The sequence below is a fragment of the Mauremys mutica genome, chromosome 8, assembly GCF_020497125.1.
Source record: "Mauremys mutica isolate MM-2020 ecotype Southern chromosome 8, ASM2049712v1, whole genome shotgun sequence".
Taxonomy (NCBI): Eukaryota; Metazoa; Chordata; order Testudines; family Geoemydidae; genus Mauremys; species Mauremys mutica.
This window is the reverse complement of record NC_059079.1, coordinates 15,434,183-15,454,256: the sequence shown is the minus strand read 5'-3', so window position 1 is coordinate 15,454,256 and position 20,074 is coordinate 15,434,183. Positions and strand designations below refer to the sequence as shown.

Genomic DNA, 20,074 nt, shown 5'->3' with positions numbered 1-20,074 from the left:
CAGGCCTGCACAGATGCCTGCATAGCAACTCATCTTTTTCTTCCTCTCCTATAATTAAAAGGTAGTTAAGAAAGATGCTGTTACTGATAGATTCCACCTTCTGTTTTTTCCTTTGTATGCATATTATTTATTAGCAGTCTAATAAGAGTTTCGAAATGCACTATGCCTGTGCCAGCAGGGCATATGTACATAGACATGTGCTTGTGACAGATAAGTACATAAACAGCATATTGGCACCAGAAAGACATCTGTGCCTAAAAAAACCCGCTTGTGATATGTACATAAATGACATTTTATCTCCAGTTAAGTCCTTGTGGCATTGAAAGAAATGTGTGACTGTACTCTTCTCTGTGAATACTGAGAAGGTGCATATTCACAATGGACAATATGAGTAACAATAAGAGATTTTAGGTACAATGATTGCCATGTCAACACACAGTTACCTTCCAGTGGAAGTGAGGCTGTGGCATAAGGCAGCAGAATATCTATGTGAAGAAGGGTTGGATTGGCACAAGCGTGGGCCATAACGGTCTGGGGCAGACGATGAAGTGACCATGGTCACTTCGGGAGGAAAGCGGGAATGGCCCCAGGCCATATTCCGATTCAATGTCTTGCCCAAGGAGCTTGTGTCAAGGAGAGCTACGGGGCCCAAACCAAAGCCAAATTGACTTCAGAGGGCCAAAGTCTAAGCTGCCATTTGCAGCCCCTGCGTGCCCAGCCTTGAATCAAGCCTTATAATTTTGCAAACAATGGTATTTAGCCCAATTCTTTTTTTTTTCTATCTAGCATTAGTTATCCGGCTTATAAATGCATACAAAAAATCACTTCCTCAACATCAGCTGTTTCTGTAGGGAGAGACTGTACTCTAATAGAGCAGGGCACCAGAGTCAGACCTGCTGGAGTCTACGCTGGGCTCTGACATGGGCTACCTGTGTGAGTCCAGGCAAAACACCTGACTTGAACTCAGAGTGCCTCAGTTTACCCATCTGTAACAGCATTTACCTTCCTCACAGGGTTAGCTAATATTGGCCGAACTCTAGACGCCCAGAAAGATTAATTTCATAGGGACTATTAGATTGGAGAGAGAAAGAAGACACAAACCAGGAGGTGTTAAAGTATCATCCACCAAGGCACAAGCGCTAAAATTTCCAAAATCACCTAAGTGAGTTAGGAACTTCCTATGTCACTTAGATGCTTCTGAAAGTTTTACCCAATGTAAGGATTAAAATGTATCTTGCTTCAGCTTGCTCAGGGAGGCAAAGCTCACCACGAGCCTCATCAAGATTTAGGGAGAGGCGGGAGAAGTGAAGCAGCCACGGCGTGCTCGGGGAGGAGGAGGGACAGGGGTGAGCTGGGGCGGGGAGTTCCCCTGCGTGCCGCCCCCCCCTTACTTGCTGCAGGCGGCCCTCCCCGCGCTCCCCTGCCCCAGCTCCCTCCGCCTAAATGCCGGCGGCGACCGGGGCGGCCGAAGATCCGGGCGCCGCTGTTGCTGCCGAAGAAAATGCCTCTCCCCAAATCTTAGCGCCCTGGGCGACCGCCTAGGTCGCCTAAATGGTTGCACCGGCCCTGGATGTAAATATTCATAGTTCCAGTGAACTTAACAGAACTACACACTGATTTACAGCTGTTGAGCATCTCACCCTTATTTTCTCCCTGCACCTGATGCCCAGCTCGGGATGGAGGCGGAGCAGGAGTGAGCTGGGGCGGGAGGGGGTGCCTCAGGGCAGAGGGTGGGGAGCTGCTGCAGGGGGGGCACCTCAGGGTGGGGGCTCGGGGACGGGGGAGGGCGCAAGGTGGAGGTTTCGCCTAAGGCACGAAACATCCTTGCACCGGCCCTGTTTACATCTGCTAAGGATCTGGCCCTACAGATTTGTGGAAATCTGACTCATATTGTATGTCACGTCACTGATTTGCAAAGGCTTGAAAGGTGAATTGCAATGGTTAATATGTTGCTATTTGAGTCAATAAAAATGGTTTGGAACAAAAATTGTATCCACTTATTTTCAATATCAAGTTATTTCCCTACATATGTTTCTAATCATTAAGCAATTCTGTCACTTAAATAATGTTCTTAAAATACGGTAACAGTTGAACTACATTCTGTTATTACCTTATTGAATTTCATTCCCCGGAAAAGATATCGGGATACTAGATCTCAAAAAACAAATGGCAATTACATTTTCAACAGAATGTTTCAAAACCTTCTGCAAACAGTTAGACATCTAGCCAGGGAAGAAGGTAGAAAGCATATGGGCCAATTGCTGTCTCTTGGCTGTTCAAGATGCTTTGGTGTATAAGCAGCTGTGTTTGTCCATTCAATACCCTTATTCTTTGTGGGCCCTCTACACTCATATCTGCAAGCTCAGACAGCATGGTCAAAAAGTCGCAGACAATGGATCATCACGTAGAGGAAGGATGACCCAGAGTTTAGGGTGCTGGTAAGAGACCTGGGTTCAATTCCCTGCTCTGTCACAGATGTCCTGTATGACCTTTGGCAAATCACTTAATCCCTCTGCACATCAGTTCCACATCTGTAAAATGGGGATAATAATATTTCCCTCCCTCACAGGAGGTGTTGTGAGGATTAAAGCATGTGAGGTGCTCAGACACTATGGTAATGGGGACTATTTAAGTATCTAAGGTGAGTAGCTATTGTACAAATTGCTGTGCAGGAAAAATGTGTTATAATGGAAGCCTTCGCTCTACCATGTATTGTGTTGGTGCCAGAAATACTGTTATCACAATGCAACACTCTAATGTGCTGGTTTATGAGAATGGGATCACTATGGTGAAATGGTAACACTCCCTCAAAATTTGCAGCAGGCTAATTAAGCCCCATGGGGAGAGACACATTTGGACAAGCAAAACCGGAGATGTGACATTTCTGACTGACAGGGCACAGGTAAGGGTATGTACTCATACACTTTGTACTTGTACAAATGTACTCATGATGCAGAAAATAACATTCCTCATGTGACACCTTCCCCAGCCACGATTCAGCACCCATACTACAGAACATGTTTCGCAACTGAGCTTCACACATATCCCCATTCGCTTGGTACTCTGTTCCATGCTGATAAATCATCTCATCTATCCAACAACAGAGGAGCGAAACTGGGCTTCCAGCATAATGATGGAAGTTGGTGACTTATTATCCCATTCTCTTTCAAGACAATGTAGCATGGTAGGCAGGCACCTACACCAACAGAGTCATATCCATGATGTCAGGATTAAGGACTCCATTCTATACTCCTTACTCAGATGGAGGAAGGACTGGACCAACAAGTGTGCCCTTGTTGCCAAGAAGGCTAACGGCATTTTGGACTCTATAAGTAGGAGCATTGCCAGCAGATCGAGGGATGTGATCATTCCCCTCTATTCGACATTGGTGAGGCCTCATCTGGAGAACTGTCCAGTTTTGGGCCCCATACTACAAGAAGGATGTGGAAAAATTGGGAAGAGTCCAGTGGAGGGCAACAAAAATGATTAGGGGGCTGGAGCACATGACTTATGAGGAGATGCTGAGGGAACTGGGATTATTTAGTCTGCAGAAGAGAAGAATGAGGGGGGATTTGATGGCTGCTTTCAGCTACCTGAAAGGGGGTTCCAAAGAGGATGGATCTAGACTGTTCTCCATGGTAGCAGATGACAGAACAAGGAGTAATGGTCTCAAATTGCAGTGGGTGAGGTTTAGGTTGGATATTAGGAAAAACTAATGAGGAGGGTGTTGAAGCACTGGAATGGGTTACCTAGGGAGGTGGTGGAATCTCCTTCCCTAGAGGTTTTGAAGGTCATGCTTGACAAAGCCCTGGCTGGGATGATTTAGTTGGGGATTGGTCCTGCTTTGAGCAGAGGGTTGGACCAGAGAACCTCCTGAGGTCCCTTCCAACCCCGATATTCTATGAACTCACAGCATGGGATAGTGCTAGTAGATACTTAGGTACAAACTGTAAAACCAGAATGTCACAGAAAACTGCATGGGGGGGGGCCCATTGTACCCATCTAAGCCTCCATCTGAGAGGACAAACTGTGGAATGCAGTAGCAAGGCGTGCAACTGTGGGCTTTTGTAGTGTCCCCTTGAGTATAAACCCAGTGGCCCATGTTTGAAAAACTGGCCCATAAGCAAAAATGCATTTGCTGCATGCTGATGTCTCTGCACTGGTCGCAAATTCAGCTGTGCAAGTGTCTGTCCAAGCAAAAGAGCTGACCTGTTGGCAAAGTTAATAGCTAGCTTGTTGCCTGGGTTAGTTTGTTTTCATGGCTCTGTCAGGCTGACGGATGGCATTTACATTGACGCTAACCTGCAGCTTGTGATGTAGTATGCCGCTTGCAACATTGCTCCTCACTGTAGGATTCAAAAACTGGTTGGCAATCCTACAATGGCTCACAGGGGATGGGGCAGAATTGGGTTCCGATCAGGCTGTAGCTCAAAAAAAGCATTACTGTTCATTACACTTACTACTGTAGCTTAGCACATAGACTACATATACTTCTAACAGAGCCACTAATGTATACAGTCCTCCAGCTACAGCAATGAATAGCAGCCCAGCAGAAATTAGATCTGGAAAAGACTTTGCACAAAAGGTTTTTCCTAGACCATTTTTCATAAATTAAAACTCACACAATATTATCAACATTTTCCATGAAATTTTGCATTATATTTGCTCCTGAAATTTTTACCAAAATGATTTTAAAAATCATAACTGACATTTTTACTTGACTGCAAATTGAGTTTTGGTAAATGAAAATTTTTTTAAAAGAATTTCCATATAAATGGTGGTTAAAATGTAGCCAGTAAGCGATGAGCTAATTCACTGCTGCTCCATCCTGCTACTCACCCTGGAGAGTGTGGGCATTTATTTAGGGGATAGCTTCACAAAGGGCCTAGGAGATTTAGGTGCACAAACCCCAATCATGTGAGGTGTTCAGCCACCTCAACTTCAACTGAAGTCAGTGGGTGTTTAGGGTGCTCAGCACCTTACAGGATTGGGCTCTGAGGGCCTGCTTGTGCCAGCCTTCCTCAGACTAAACTTCTTTTGACTTCAGTGAGCTTCCCAGGCTGCAGTGGGAGTTGAGGTTGCACAGCACCTCATCAATGGTGATCAGCACTTAAGAGGATCAGCCCCTTGGGCATTTGTTTGGTGCCCATCACCTCAGGTGCCTTACAAGTTTTTAAATTATATAACTCCCTACATATGTAATTAGTGAAGTAAGCTGCTTTCATTGTAACCTAAAATGCTTGTAATGCTTATAATCCCAATTAGGTATCTGTATAAAGGAGCTCACTGTTAATTAAAGGCAGAGAGGGGGGAATGGTTTTCCAGCAAAAAAACCTGAGGGACCTGGCAGAAGGGTAAAGCTGCAAATAAGCTTGCAGGACTGCTTCTGTTTAGCTGAATAATCAAGATTTTATTTGCTGTGACAGAGCCTTTTTTTGCAGCCCCCAAGCAAAAAAAAAAAAAAAAAAAAGCATGTGCCACCCCAGGCATGTGCTTTATCCGCTGGTGTCTGGAGCTGGCCCTGCCTGCTTATTTTGTGAGCATTCTGACAACGGAGGTTCGTGAGAAAGCAGCAAGTCCTGCCAACCAGGCCACTATTGGCATCTTAGCCAGTTTACTTTACTCATCTCTACCTCCCATTGCAGCAAGACTAGACAAGGGTCAGAGCCCAGGTCCCTTTGGGGATTAAAATATCTGTCCTTTGACAGTCAAGATGCAGCTGCGCTTGTGGTGCATTTTAACTTCCCTTTGGGAAAAGATGACTCCTCAGACTCTCTTCGTCATTCTGGTTGTGCTTCTTCTGATTGCTGATCATGTGAAAAAGAGACGTCCCAAGAATTTTCCTCCTGGGCCACTACTTTTTCCTTTCGTTGGCACTGTGGTGGACTTTAAGCAGCCCATCCACCTCGCTCTGCAGAAGGTAAGAGCCTGACTGAGATTTGTCGTATTAATGCTTTGCACGTACGGAGCGTGTTCTGTAGCAGACCCTTGGAAATGCTGTACAGACAGTAAGCCTTACAACAGTCTGTGATGTAGGTAACTGTTACTGGATCTCCATGGGTGAAGAAGGGACCTAAATGCAACAGAACTCCAGCAGAGAGGGTGTGTACAGGCTGACTCCATCCCACCTCTACTCTGTGGTATCACGGAAGGGCTGAGACAGATTGGGGAAGGGATGATAGGTGATTGGTGGATCCACAGCTATGCAGACTTATGAAGAGCCTTTGTCCATTTACTTTGCCTTTGTTCTGGTGTCCAGGATTTGTCCCATTCCATCTGTTTTACAGATGGAAAAACTAAGGCACAAAGAAGTTAAGTGCCCAGGTGACTTGCTCAGGGTCACACAGAGAAGCAGTGGCAGAGCCAGGAATAGCATCCAAGAGTCCTAACTGCTGGCAAGGTCAGTGGTGCTATGACAATTGACACCAGCTGAGGGGCTTCCCCTGAAAAAGTGGAGGAGGGGGCTTACCCTCCATTATAACTGGCTGGGCAAAGTAACATCCCTCTGGGGTCTGGCTTGTTTTCTTTTGCTATTACTTTAAAATGCGCCTTCTCTTGTGTTGCATCCAGCCTAGGCCTGGGTGCTGTTCTCACAGGCTCCCATTCCTCTTGAGTGAAGCCCGGGGGAACTTGAGAAACACTTATCGGGAGTGCTACATGCCTGGTAGCTTTTAGTCATCAACATAACAATTACACTTGTAATACAAGGGCCCTTTATAATTCCTTGTACTCATTTTGCTGGGCTGAAGAAGGATCCTACAAATAACAAAGACATCCTTTTTGGGCAGAGTGCTAAGGGCATTATCAATGCTTTTAGGCCACTGATTTGTCCTCTTCTTCCCACTCAGCACTGTTATAATCTGATGGAGAAAACATTCCTCATCCTAAATGGCAATGGTATCTTCCACTCCTGGAAAAAGAGAACATGTGGGACCAAAAGCTAATGTTCAGTGAGGGAGGTATTAACCTGCTGAGGAAGATAAGGGCTGGCCTAAACATTAAGCACAGTCTGACTCTGATTGGCAGTGGCAGGTGTCTTAAACCCTGTCCATACAGACACTATATGCACACATTGGTAAGGGAATGTGCCATGGAGAATCCAGGCCTTGGCAGATGCTGCATAAGCCAATATGCAAAGTTTGAGTTCTAACTGCTTAGGATTAGTTCTACGTGTGTAAAAGAGTGGGGGGGGGGGGGGCGGCAATGGAGCTGATGAGGAACCATTATGGAGTTAATCTTTTTTTGATGTCAATTTTGGCCCAACATTGGTCCCATATGTTACCTAACATTCTAGGAGGATCATCTGGATCATCCTCTAGCATTAGTGTTCCAGTGTGTAAGAGTCATGTCAAAATTACACAGAACAGTGTTTTAGGTGATGCCTATGGTCAGCTTGCTAAGAAGACATCTCTCCTATAGTACAGCTTGCCAGTATTTTTGTACCATCTCCATCCTTCCAGTGGTTAGTTTGACACAGAAGGTAACTAAATCAGAGGAATGTGTCTTTCAGCTTATTGGCCGGCATGGCAACATTTTCAGTGTGCAGTTTGGAAATCTGACATTTGTGGTGGTCAACGGATACCAACTAGTGAAGGAAGCTCTTGTCCATCAAGCTGAAGTATTTGCAGATCGACCACATATACCACTTCTCCGTGAAATTTTTAAAGGCCTAGGTGAGTTCCCGTGATGTGGTTGTCATTGTTTGCTACTTTGCCTGATTTCTAAATCTCAATGGGGAAATATTATTTTACTCTCTCTCTCTCTCTGAAAGATTGGGAGATGGGATCATTCTGACTGGTTTCACTGAATTTAACATGAGAGATAATATGGAGTGTAAACAGCCCCTTCCTACTTGGGTCAGCTGGACACCATAACATATAAAGCACTTTTGCAGAATAGGGCCGAGATTTTTTTAAGGTGTTGAAATACCTTTAAACATCTGGCCGTAGGCTAACTACATATTTACTGCAGGTTTGGTATTTCTGAACCTCAGTCAATTCCCTAAATCTGAATGACCTGGAAAACGTGACCTAGCAATGAGGAAGAGACAGAGCTATCTTTTAGGCCCAAATTTTCAAACCTTGGCTGCCTGAGGCGAGGGTCCTAAATCCACGTAGGCACCTCAGCAGAAGTGGTCTGATTTCCAAAGGTGCTGCACCACTTGCAGCTGCCAATACTTTGGACCTTTGGCCACTTCGGTTGAGGTGCCTACATAGCTTTGGGACCCTAACCTCAGGCAACGAGGTTGGAAAATGTTGACCTTAAAAACCATTGTTTGCAATGTTGTTGTAGCCCTGTTGATCCCATGATATTAGAGAGACAAGAAGGGTGAGGTAATATCTGTTACTGGAGCAACTTCTGCTGCTGAGCGAGACAAGCTTTCAAGCCACATAGAGCTCTGTAGAAGACAAGCTCCCTGAAGGAGAGCTCTGTGTAAGCGTTTCTCTCTCACCAACACAAGTTGCTCCACTAATAGATATTATCTCATCTACCCAGTCGACCTTAAAATCTGTCAGACACCGATACCTCAGCAATGAGCACAGTGAAAAGAGTTAGATCCGTAGTCTATTGTCCTATCAATAATAGTAACAGTCATGTAGGAGAAGGATACTGTACAATCACTAAAGCCTGTGCCTGTTGCTGCACTATGAAAACTCCCTGCTAACTATAAAGGCTCAGAAACTGTACACTTAAATGCCTACTTATTTCCCCCATGTAATTTCAGGTGGGTACAATTATCTAGCTAACACTCCCATTCTGCAAATCATTCTGTTGGGTTGATGTGAATTGCAAAACCTCTCTTGTATTTCACATGGGTGTACTTCAGTGTTTGGCAAAGTGACCCTGTCTACATAGGGCCAAAATCAAACTTAGTCCTGACTGAGAGAAACTCCCTCTGACATGGGAAAGTTTGTCTTCTACTTGGGGCTGCCTACTGCTGGGAAGAAATAGAAGGAAAAAATAGAATAAGAGAAGAAAAGAAGAGTAAAATATGTGGAGTAAACAGAGATGGTGGTTACATTTTGAGCACTTCTGAGTGCAGCTGTCCTTAAGCTCTCCCATCGGTGTCTTTCTCTCTTTCAATGCTCAATAATAAACAGCATTGTCATGTTAATGCTCTTGATCATCCTGCAAGAGGCACACAGGCAGCTGCCACTGAAGATAATGGAAGTCTGTCAGTAAAAACGGAGTGTCTGATTCTGCCGCCTATACTCAGGCTGAGTAGTACTTACAGGAGGAGTTCACTGAGCTCAGTGGGACTGCTCACCCAAACAGCTACGACTCAGTGTGAGTGAGGCTGGTGCAATCAGGCCCTTAGTAATCACCTCAGCATTTGGCCCAGATATCCTAGAATCTGTTTATACCTGGGGATCTATTTCGATGAAAGGAGCTAAATGAATGCAAGGGGCCAGACACACTGAAAGAGCTTCACAGGAGATGGGACATTGGGAGGGGTGGCCAGAACTCTGAGGCGGCACTGAGCATTCTTTCTCTCATATGCTTGGCTGGCTGGTTCTTGCTCACATGCTCAGAATCTAACTGATTGCCTATGTGGGGTGGGGTCGGGAAATAATTTCCCCCCAGGTCAGATTGGCGTCACCATGGGTTTTTTCTTTCTTTCTTTTTTTTTTTTGCCTTCTCCTGCAGCATGTGGGTGTAGGTCACTTGCCAGGGTTTTGTGGGTATATCTCACTGAATCATTTCCCCGCCATTGCAAGGACCTTGGCACTGGTCCCCCTCTGTCCCTCCGATAGCACAGAACAGTCTAGTCTCCTATGGACTGCAATACTTTAGTCTCTTTCAGTTGTTGGGTGGTCTTGATGGACTGTGATATACAGGAGGTCAGGCTAGATGATCTAGAGGTTATCTCTTAGGAGCGTGGATTTTTCACATCCCGGAGAGATGTAGCTCCACTGACGTAAGTTTTCTGCGTAGACCAGCCTCTGTGACTTTTTTTTAAATTCCCCCCTTACTTTTCTTTCCTCCAGCTGCACACAGCACCACAGCTGAAGCTTACAAAGAAAATCACATCCCACATGCGGGTCTCCCAGTCCCAACACTGTAATAGTACTAACAGTAAACTACTTGTGCTTACCCCTTTTATTCACACAAAGCACAAGAGAAAAGGGGGAAAAGGCAGATTAAAGCAAATCTATAAAGCTAGCTCCTGAGTATAAGCCGACTGCTTTTGGGTTTAATTCCCATGCAAAAATGTAATTTAAAAATAAGGGTATTTTTTTAAATACTCTAATGAGCATTTTTAAACTGTTTCCTGCATACGGCAAAATATATCACTGCAGGGCTGATATCATCAAATGGACATATCTGGAGGCAACAAAGAAAATTTGTTTTATCAGCCCTGAAAAGCATTGGCGTAAGCTTTGAAGAACGAATACAGGAAGAGAGCAGATATCTTACTGAAGCAATAGAGGAAGAGAAAGGTAAGAAATGAACTTACATCATTTTGTCCTAAGATTTTAGCTATGCTTTTCTCAGGACAATCACACAGACATCTTGATCAGCCCCCTTGATCAGCGCCAACCCTACCCATGGTCTTTGGTGAGGGTAGGCCAGAAACAACTGGAGTGATTGTGACTCGTAAATATATGCACCATGATGGTATCAGTGAAAGGAATAAACATAGGAAAATAGAAATTGCCATATGAGATCAAGATCAGGGCTCCATCTACTCTGATAGCTCATCTCTAAAAGCGGCCAGCACAAGATGCTTCAGAAGGAAGTGCAAAGAGGTCCATAATGGACAATTATGCAATAATCTGCCCATACAAGAGGTTTATCTATTATTTTCTTTTTATTATTTTTATTATGATAGGGCCTAGGAGCCCCAGTCAAGAATCAAGGCTTCTTTGTGCTAGAGAATATGTTTTATATGTATTGGGAAACTAAACAAGAGATTTCAATAGCATTTGGATAAATAACAGAATGGCGCATGCAATGCATGATGTAATCCTTATTTTTAAAAAAGCACATTATTTATATGTATTATTTTATCAAATACTGGATTTTTAAGCAGCCATCCAGACTTGTTATCCTCTCATAACTTTCTATTTGTCTTTTATAATCATATAGGCATGCCAAGAAATCCATTGCCATGGTGTTTGTGGAATACAGTTAGTATGCAATGTGTAGAGGAGAGCTAATCTTTAAAGGGATGCAGTCTGGTTAATATTATATTAATATAAATGTTTTCCTGGGTATTTTAGTTGGGTTTCCCATGCAATATTTAAACCCCAAACATGTTAGCTTTGTGCTAGCGCACAAAAGTTGAAAGTGAAAATGACTAGAAACTGACTATAGAACTGTTAGAAAATAAGAATGCTTAGACCTTATGTAGAGCTTTTCCATATGTAGATGTTAATATGCTTTAAGTGGATGAGTAAGCAAATATTAACCCCATTTAACAGATGGGAATCTGAAGTCCACAGAGGTTCAGTGGATTGTCCCAGGTGCTAACAAGCCAGTGTAGAGCTAGAAATAGGACCCAGGTCTCCTGACTAATAGTCTGGGAGTCCCTATTCATTTGTCACACTGAATGTAGCACAAAACCAAAACAGTATAAGTGGTGAAAAGTACATTGGATTTAAAATAATATTTCAGTTTTAAGAATCTACAGTGGTATTATTACACTAGTCTGGAATGTTTTTAAACCGACACTATCCCTATATTTTCTCCTCCAGGGCAACCATTTGACCCTCATTATAAAATTAATAGTGCTGTTTCAAATATTATTTGTTCCATCACTTTTGGGGAGCGCTTTGAATACCATGACAGTCAATTCCAAGAATTACTGCATATGCTGGCTGAGACATTACTCCTCATAGGAAATTTTTGGGGCCAGGTAAAGCTGGTTTGTTTTTTGACTTCAGACACCTGAAAAGTAAAGTCGTTAGAGTGAGAACAGAATCAAGAGAGGCGAATCTGACTTTTCCTATGTAAAAAAGTATAATGATATATGGGAAATGACCATGTATTCCTTCACGTGAGTATCGCTTCCGTAATTCTGGTTTTTATTAGGGCTGTCGATTAATCACAGTTAACTCACATGATTAACTCCGAAAAATTAATCGTGATTAATAAAATTAATCGTGATTAATCACAGTTTTAATTGCACTGTTAATGGAATACCAATTGAAATTTACTAAATATTTTTGGATGTTTTTCTACATTTTCAAATATATTGATTTCAATTACAACACCAAATACAAAGTGTGCAGTGCTCACTTTATGTTATTATTTTTATTACAAATATTTGTACTGCAAAAATGATAAAAGAAATAGTATTTTTCAGTTCACCTCATACAATGCCATAACGCAATCTCTTAATCGTGAAAGTGTAACTTACAAATATAGATTTTTTTTTGTTACATAACTGCACTCAAAAACAAAACAATGTAAAACTTTAGAGCCTACAAGTCCACTCAGTCCTACTTCTTGTTCAGCCAATCACTAAGACAAACAAGTTTGTTTACATTTATGGGAGATACTGCTGCCAGCTTTTTATTTACAATGTCAACTGAAAGTGAGAACAGGCGTTCACATGGCACTTTTGTAGCCGGCATTGCAAGGTATTTATGTGCTAGATATGCTAAACGTTCGTATGCCCCTTCATGCTTCGGCCACCATTCCAGAAGACATGCTTCCATGCTGATGACGCTCATTAAAAAAAAATGTGTTAATTAAATTTGTGACTGAACTCCTTGGGGGAGAATAATATGTCTCCTGCTCTGTTTAACCACATTCTGCCATATATTTCATATTATATCAGTCTTGGATGATGACCCAGCACATGTTGTTCATTTTAAGAATACCTTCACTGCAGATTTGACAAAACGCAAAGAAGGTACCAATGTGAGATTTCTAAAGATAGCTACAGCACTTGACCCAAGATTTAAGAATTTGAAATGCCTTCCAAAATCTGAGAGGAACGAGGTGTGGAGCATGCTTGCAGTAGTCTTAAAAGAGCAACACTCCAATGTGGAAACTACAGAACCCAAACCACCAAAAAAGAAAATCAGCCTTCTGCTGGTGGCATCTGACTCAGATGATGAAAATGATCATGTGTCGGTCTGCAGTGCTTTGGATCATTATTGAGCAGAACCTGTCATTAGAATGGACGCATATCCTCTGGAATGGTAGTTGAAGCATGAAGGGACATATGAATCTTTAATGGATTTGGCATGTAAATAGCTTGCAAAGCTAGCTACAACAGGGCCATGTGAATACCTGTTCTCACTTTCAGGTGACACTGTAAACAAGAAGCAGGCAGCAGTATCTCCCATAAATGTAAACAAACTTTTTGTTTGAATGACTGACAGCAAGAAATAGGACTGAGTGGACTTTTAGGCTCAAAAGTTTTACACTATTTTATTTTTGAATGCAGGGTTTTTTTCTACATAATTCTACATTTGTAAGTTCAACTTTTATGATAAAGAGATTGTATTGCATTACTTGTATGAGGTGAATTGAAAAATACTATTTCTTGTTTTTATAGCACAAATATTTGTAATAAAAAATAAATATAAAGTGAGCACTGTACACTTTGTGTTTTGTGTTGTAATTTAAGTCAATATATTTGAAAATGTAGAAAACATCCAAAATATTTAAATAAATTTTGTTTAACAATGCAATTAATCGTGATTATTTTTATATCTCTTCACAGCTCTAGTTTTCACATAAAATCCCACACTTTGATAATATGGTGTGGGTGCTAGAAAGAAAGAGAAAGAAACCACCAAGTATGATGTTTTTTCACATCCAAGCCACATGAAAACACAAATGTGTGGTCGTGATACAAATCCTGTATCAAGTCAGGTTCATTTAAAAGGTTTATCAATAGATGTATCTTGGAAATTTCATAAACTTCTACAATTTCTATGGAAAATGGACAAAATTATCCTTAAAATTTTCTGCTGATTTCCCCCCCCCAGTTTTTAACCAGCTTTATTTGTGAATCATACTGGGGATGATCGTAGCACTTACCTACCTCACAGAGGTGTTGTGATGATAAATACATTTAGGATTGTGATTGCGATCTATTGATGAAAAGCACTATACAAGAACTAGATATTAATTATTATTATTTGTTAGTGGGCTGGCCTGAGTTTCCAGATTTATAACCAGATCAGGCCAATACTGACTGTTTTGGAGTTTAACTGTGAATAGATTTATGCAGTTCTGCATAATGTGGGTCAGACTCTGATCTCAGTTACATCTGTAGAACTCCACAGTCAATTGATTTATTATTCTGGGTCTACACCATGAGACTCTGGTTGGTTTTTTTAAGCTTTTATTTCAGATTAAGGGACTTTATTGGCTAGCATGAGTTCTAAAAAAATAAACTTTTATTATCAGAAAATAGTGGGCCTGAATCACACCAATTTCACACCAGTGTAACTCCATTGACTTCAGTGGAATAACTCCTGATTTGTACTGGTGTAAATGTTTGGAGAATCAGGCTAACACTAGATGTGTTAAACTGTAATGGATTTTTTTCTTGATCTAAGAGGTATTCATTTGTCTGGTTCACCTTACATCTTAACAGCTGTATAATGCTTTCCCCTGGCTAATGAGGTGGGTCCCAGGGCCCCATAATAAAATTTTCAAACATTGGAAGAAACTTAAATATTTTGTGAATGGAGTGATTGCAAAGCACAAGGAGGACTGGAATTCATCTGAAACCCGAGACTTCATTGACTGTTATCTGAAGGAAATAGAAAAGGTAAGAGGACAATGAGGACAAACAATTTACTGTGCATCGTAAAGAAATCAATAGACAACACTCTGAATTTAGACACTAGCTGCTCAGACAAACTATCTGGAGTTGTGTATGTCATTCAGATTTTGCCATTCTAAATTGCCCTGTGCTCACTTTTAGGGCAAAATTTTCTAACAGAAGCTGTTTGAATGGATAGTTATTTTTCATTTAAAAGTACTTAAAATGGAAAGAAAGCTCAGGTTATGTACAGCATGCTGTTTTAAAGCACTTGGAAGGTCACCTAATCTAACGTCTATGAGATTTCTCAAGTAAATTTTTTTTTATGAAATTTAACATTAAAAAATGCAGTCCTTGATTTGCCAAAAGTCACTGCCCTGCCATACTGCATATGGGATTTTCAAAATGGTCTAGGAGATTTAAGGATGTATCACAAGCTAATTAATGTAAATCAGAGGCCCAGTCCTGAAACTCTGATGGACATGAGTAATATCAAAGACATCAATAGGACTGTTCAACTGAATATTGTTTTCTAACGTGACTATGATTTACAAGATTGCAACGCAGAAGGAATGAGCAGTGGGTGGGGGGTGCAAAGGTGCATTTAAGTCATCTTTGCACCCTCCTCCTCTAGGTGCCAGAAAGGCCCCCGGAGTAACTTAGACAGCCCTGGGGGCCTAAGTTACAGAACCCTTCCTGGGTGGCTCTATGGGCCACAGCGCTGAACAGACTCTTTGCAGTGCATCATGCTGTGGCTATGCTCCTGACACATTTCCTGCCCTGGGATTAGGAAAGTGGTCCTGGGAAGACATCCTGACAGCCATCTGTCTCATTGCCTCTATTGGGGGGATCCTCCTCCAGGTGTCACCAGTGCTTTTGGGGCCTCCTGCTTTGACCTTCTTACCCAAAGTAAAGGGGCTGGCAGTGGGGTGCAGTTCTCACCCTAGATATATGAAAAAGCCAAGACAGAGATTTCCGAGGCAGTGCAGCAGATTTAGACACACATCTTCTCTTAATTTAACAATGACATCAATTTGGTGAGGCCTTAGGTTTTCTTTTGGGAGGGATAATTTGCCCGTCCATGTGCTAAAGATGGGTTTTTACCACATATAACTAATATATATATATATATTTCCACTTACATTTTTTTTAAAGTCTAAGGATGATTCCATCGCTTATTTCAATGAAGAAAATCTACTGTGTTCCACACTGGATCTGTTTTTAACTGGAACCGAAACAGCTGCCACAACCATACGCTGGGCTCTGCTCTACATGGCAGTGTATCCCAAAATTCAAGGTAGATTTTGTAATGGTTTAAAATTGAAATTGTCCTTCCTTCCTTTCAGTTTATTCCCTAGAGATCTGATTCAAAGCCCACTGAAGCCAATGGAATTCTTCCCACTGACTTTCATGAGCTTTGAATCAGGCCTTATGTTCTGCCCTTAAATTCCTCAGTGAGCCCCAGTAGCTGAAAGATTGGCTTTCTCACTTCCCTGGGAACAGCACTGAGAACAACAAATGGAGGCTTATTGTACTGGCTAGATCTGAGTTCCGGCACTGGAAATCCTCAAGCTAGTGGTGTCTTTGCAGTTCCAAGTGCACAGGTCTCTGCAGAACAACCACCACAATTACGAGAGGGAAGGGACTGTCTAGTGGTAAATGCACAGAACTGGGAGTCCTGGGAACTGACTTCTTCTTGGCTTTGCATTGACTTCATGTGTGACCTTGGACAAGTCACTTCACCTCTCTGCATTAGTTTCCCTATCTGTAAAATGGGAATAATGATTCTTAGCTACCTCACAGAGGTAATGCGATGCTTAATTAATTAATAATGAAAGGCATACTGAAATCTTGAGACAGAAAGCTCCATAAATGTATGGTGATTTATTATTAATTGGCACTTTTTCTCACAGCCTCCGCAGACATCCCAATGACAGGATGGTCATGAAAAATGAAGGCCTGACCCAAAATCCACTGAAGTCAGTGGAAAGACTCCCATTGACTTCAGTGGGCTTTGAGCCAGGTCCTGACTTACCTTCCACCACTTGAGGTCTAATTCCTTGCAGGCCTGGTCAAGGCTGGTTTGGCAAGGCAATGCGAGGGAGCCTTGCACTGCTATTGCTGATGCTGTACCTTTTTGTAACTACGCTCAGCATTTACAGCCAGGATTTGGAAGGAGGCACCTGTCACTCAAAGCACTTTAAAAATAAAAATGCAGCTGAAAATCTGAACAATTGAAGGCTCTCTAAATAGAAAACTGCTCTTCCTCATCATAACTCTTAACATGGCTATTGGCTTCTTTTCAGAGAAAGTGCAAAGAGAAATTGACACAGTAATTGGCCAGTCCCGGCAACCAATGATGGATGACAAAGAGAATATGCCGTATACCAACGCAGTCCTCAATGAAGTACAAAGGATGGGCAACGTAGTACCTATAAATGTGCCCAGAATGGCAACCAGTGACACTACGCTGGCAGGATTCCATTTGCCAAAAGTAACCTGAAAGGAAACTAAGCCTTCCTTTCCTCTTCTGTTGGTTTGATGTTAGACCTAACTTTTAATTCTTTTATGGCAAAATCTCATATAATTTAAAAGCGGGTGAAATCATTAGGATCCAATAGCAATTTTACAGAGTACTTTAGAAATTTCTCTAAACAGTAAAATAATTTAATAGAGATTGGTATCATTTTCATGACTTTTAAAATCCATCCTATAGAATTCTAAAGCGGATATATAATTCTTCATTACATTATATATGATGGATCTAAAATTCCACAGAAAAATTATAATTTTCTATTAAGATCTGCAGAAGTTCTCTATAAAGGTAAATTTTCTGGAGAAAGGAACTATGTAAAAAAGGCTTCGTACTCATTTTACAAAAATTTAAAATATTCATTTAATTCCTTGATTTTTCTGTGCACTGCACAGACTTCAGTTTTGGTGTTAAGAAAAATACAATATAGGGTAATTTCATGAATTATATGAAACTGAGACCCGGAGACCATGGGAGCCAGTAGGAAGAGGACCTAGAGTTTTGATATGTTAGGCTTAAGTGTCTTAGGAAACTCTGCTATGATAAATAAATGGCACTAATTAAAAGCTAGTTTTTAGCAGCACACACACGAGCACCAAGCTCTCCTTATAACAGTAAATGTCAAACAGCCTGTTATTTCTTACATCTCCCAGTAACATGATCAGTTGCCTCATGGAAAGAGCTGACTCCTTAATGTTTGTACTCGATCCTATAACTTGACTGCAGTGTTTGCCCCTCTCTGGTGGAGGGTGGGAAGTTTCTTGTTATATGGTAGCAATTTTAGCTAGCTGGGAAAAAAAGAAAGAAAGAAAAAGCATAGCTGAAGCAAGTTTTAGTTTAAAACCTTGTGAACACACAGAAATTGCACTAGTTTAACTAAAATCAGTTTGAAAAGTTAAACTGATGCAAACTCGTGTGTGGACACGCTTTTATTGGTTTTAAACTGGTTTCCATTGGTTTAGCTGTACTAACATAATTGTAATTTACTGACACAAGCCAAACCAATAAAAACCAGACTGCAAACAAACTAAAAGTGTCTGTGCAGGGTGTTGCATTGGTTTAATGAAGGCCTTGTCCATATAAGGCTGTACAGGAAAATTAATCTGCATTAACTAAATGTGTGAATTTGAAGTGGATTAGTTAAACAGCACTAAATCCCTGTATGGACACAGTTATTAAACTGAATTAAATCCACTTTAATTCTGAACTAGTGCATTCACTCAGGGGTTTAATTAATTTAACTAGTCCACTTCAAATTCACACCTTTAGTTAATGCAGATTAATTTTCTTGGATGTCCTTGTATAGACAAGCCTTAAATTGTTAAAGAAACACACCTTTAATTAAACCAATTCCTCTGTGTGTGTAGATCAGGTCTAAGAGAAGTAATAAAATAGTTTTAAAAACAAAATGGCTCAATATGTAACCTTTGAGCACACTCACTGACTTGTTTTTAGTTCCCATTCTCCTCCTCTCCTTTTGCAGGGTACCACTTTGATCCCCAGTTTGACATCAATAATGTTCGACAAGAATGTGTGGGAAACTCCTGATACATTTAATCCTGAGCATTTCCTGGAAAATGGCCAGTTTAAGAAGCGGGACGCCTTTCTGCCCTTTTCTGCAGGTGAGACCATGTGTGAGGGAATGTTTTTGCATAAAAAGGCCAATGTCATATTTAAAAAAAAGATGAAGATAGGAAGTGCCATCCCAGGACAGACCAATAGTCCATCTTGTCCAGCATTCTGTCTCTGACACTAGCCATTACCTGACGCTTCAGAGGAAAACTTAAAATCCTGATAACTGGGCAATACCGTACCACAAAGGAAAATTCCCTCCTCACTCCATCCACCAATGCAGGCTTTTTTACTATATTCATTAATAGTGTAAGTTGGCTGTTAACTGGTTTTCAGAATTTGCCTCTAAGAACAATCTCCAGCATTTTTATTAAGTGGTAAAGCTCTGAGGACAGTTCCCACAATCTTGTAGGAGAACATTCCCTCCCCACTGTCTACGAAGAGATGTCTCATGCAGGAGAACGTTCAATGGACATATGAGAGGAGGAAATATAGGGAAGAGGATATCTAGGAGCCATCATAATTCTAGCTAAGTACAAAGGATGGTCATAAAGTCCTATTCAGCGTCTCACAGTGGGGATTTGTCTGTACAGTATTAGCTCAGAGGTAGTAGCAGACTCATAGTCCAGCCTCTAGAGGGTTTCAAAGACCCACAGTGTTATTGTGGGTATAATTAGAGGTGTCTAGAGCTCCTGTGAGACTATCGGTACATTTTATAATAATAATTGCCCCCCAAATCTTACATAGTGTTTTTTCATCTTAGAAAGAACATGGCAAACACCATGGTAATAGTACTGATTAAATTAAGGCAATGGGCAAGTTTTTCAGGGAACGTACTGTATGAGTGAATTTTTAATGGAACAGAACTCTGTGTTTCCTATCACTTAACCACATAATTGCAGCAGTAATTCATCAGCTGCTCTTTCATCCCTTTCCAGGAAAGCGGGTATGCCCTGGAGAGCAGCTGGCTAGAACAGAGCTGTTCCTCTTCTTCACCACCCTTATTCAGAAATTCACATTCCGAGCGCCAGAGAACGTGGAGTTAAATTTTGAATTCACAATAAGCCTCACACGCTGTCCAAAGCCATTCCAGATTTGTGCTGTTTCTCGCTGCTGAAGATCAGGAAGATTTTGTTGGTTTTGCTTCTTATTAAACATCTGCTTTTCATGCAGAAAAGCTCCCCTCCCTCCTCATCCACCCCATTACTTTAGCTTTCTCTACTTTCATTTTTCGC

General features: G+C 41.5%; 1 protein-coding gene across 1 annotated transcript; it reads left to right on the top strand.

Annotated features, from left to right (window-relative positions):
• Positions 1–5,713: 5,713 nt before the first annotated feature.
• Positions 5,714–20,069, top strand: LOC123375728 (cytochrome P450 2J2-like). Its single transcript, XM_045026937.1, has 9 exons — positions 5,714–5,920; positions 7,511–7,673; positions 10,302–10,442; positions 11,700–11,860; positions 14,564–14,740; positions 15,890–16,031; positions 17,041–17,228; positions 18,751–18,889; positions 19,778–20,069. The coding sequence occupies exons 1-9, from the start codon at positions 5,714–5,716 to the stop codon at positions 19,954–19,956; spliced, it is 1,497 nt and encodes a 498-aa protein (XP_044882872.1). The 3' UTR covers positions 19,957–20,069.
• The last annotated feature ends 5 nt before the right edge of the window (positions 20,070–20,074 follow it).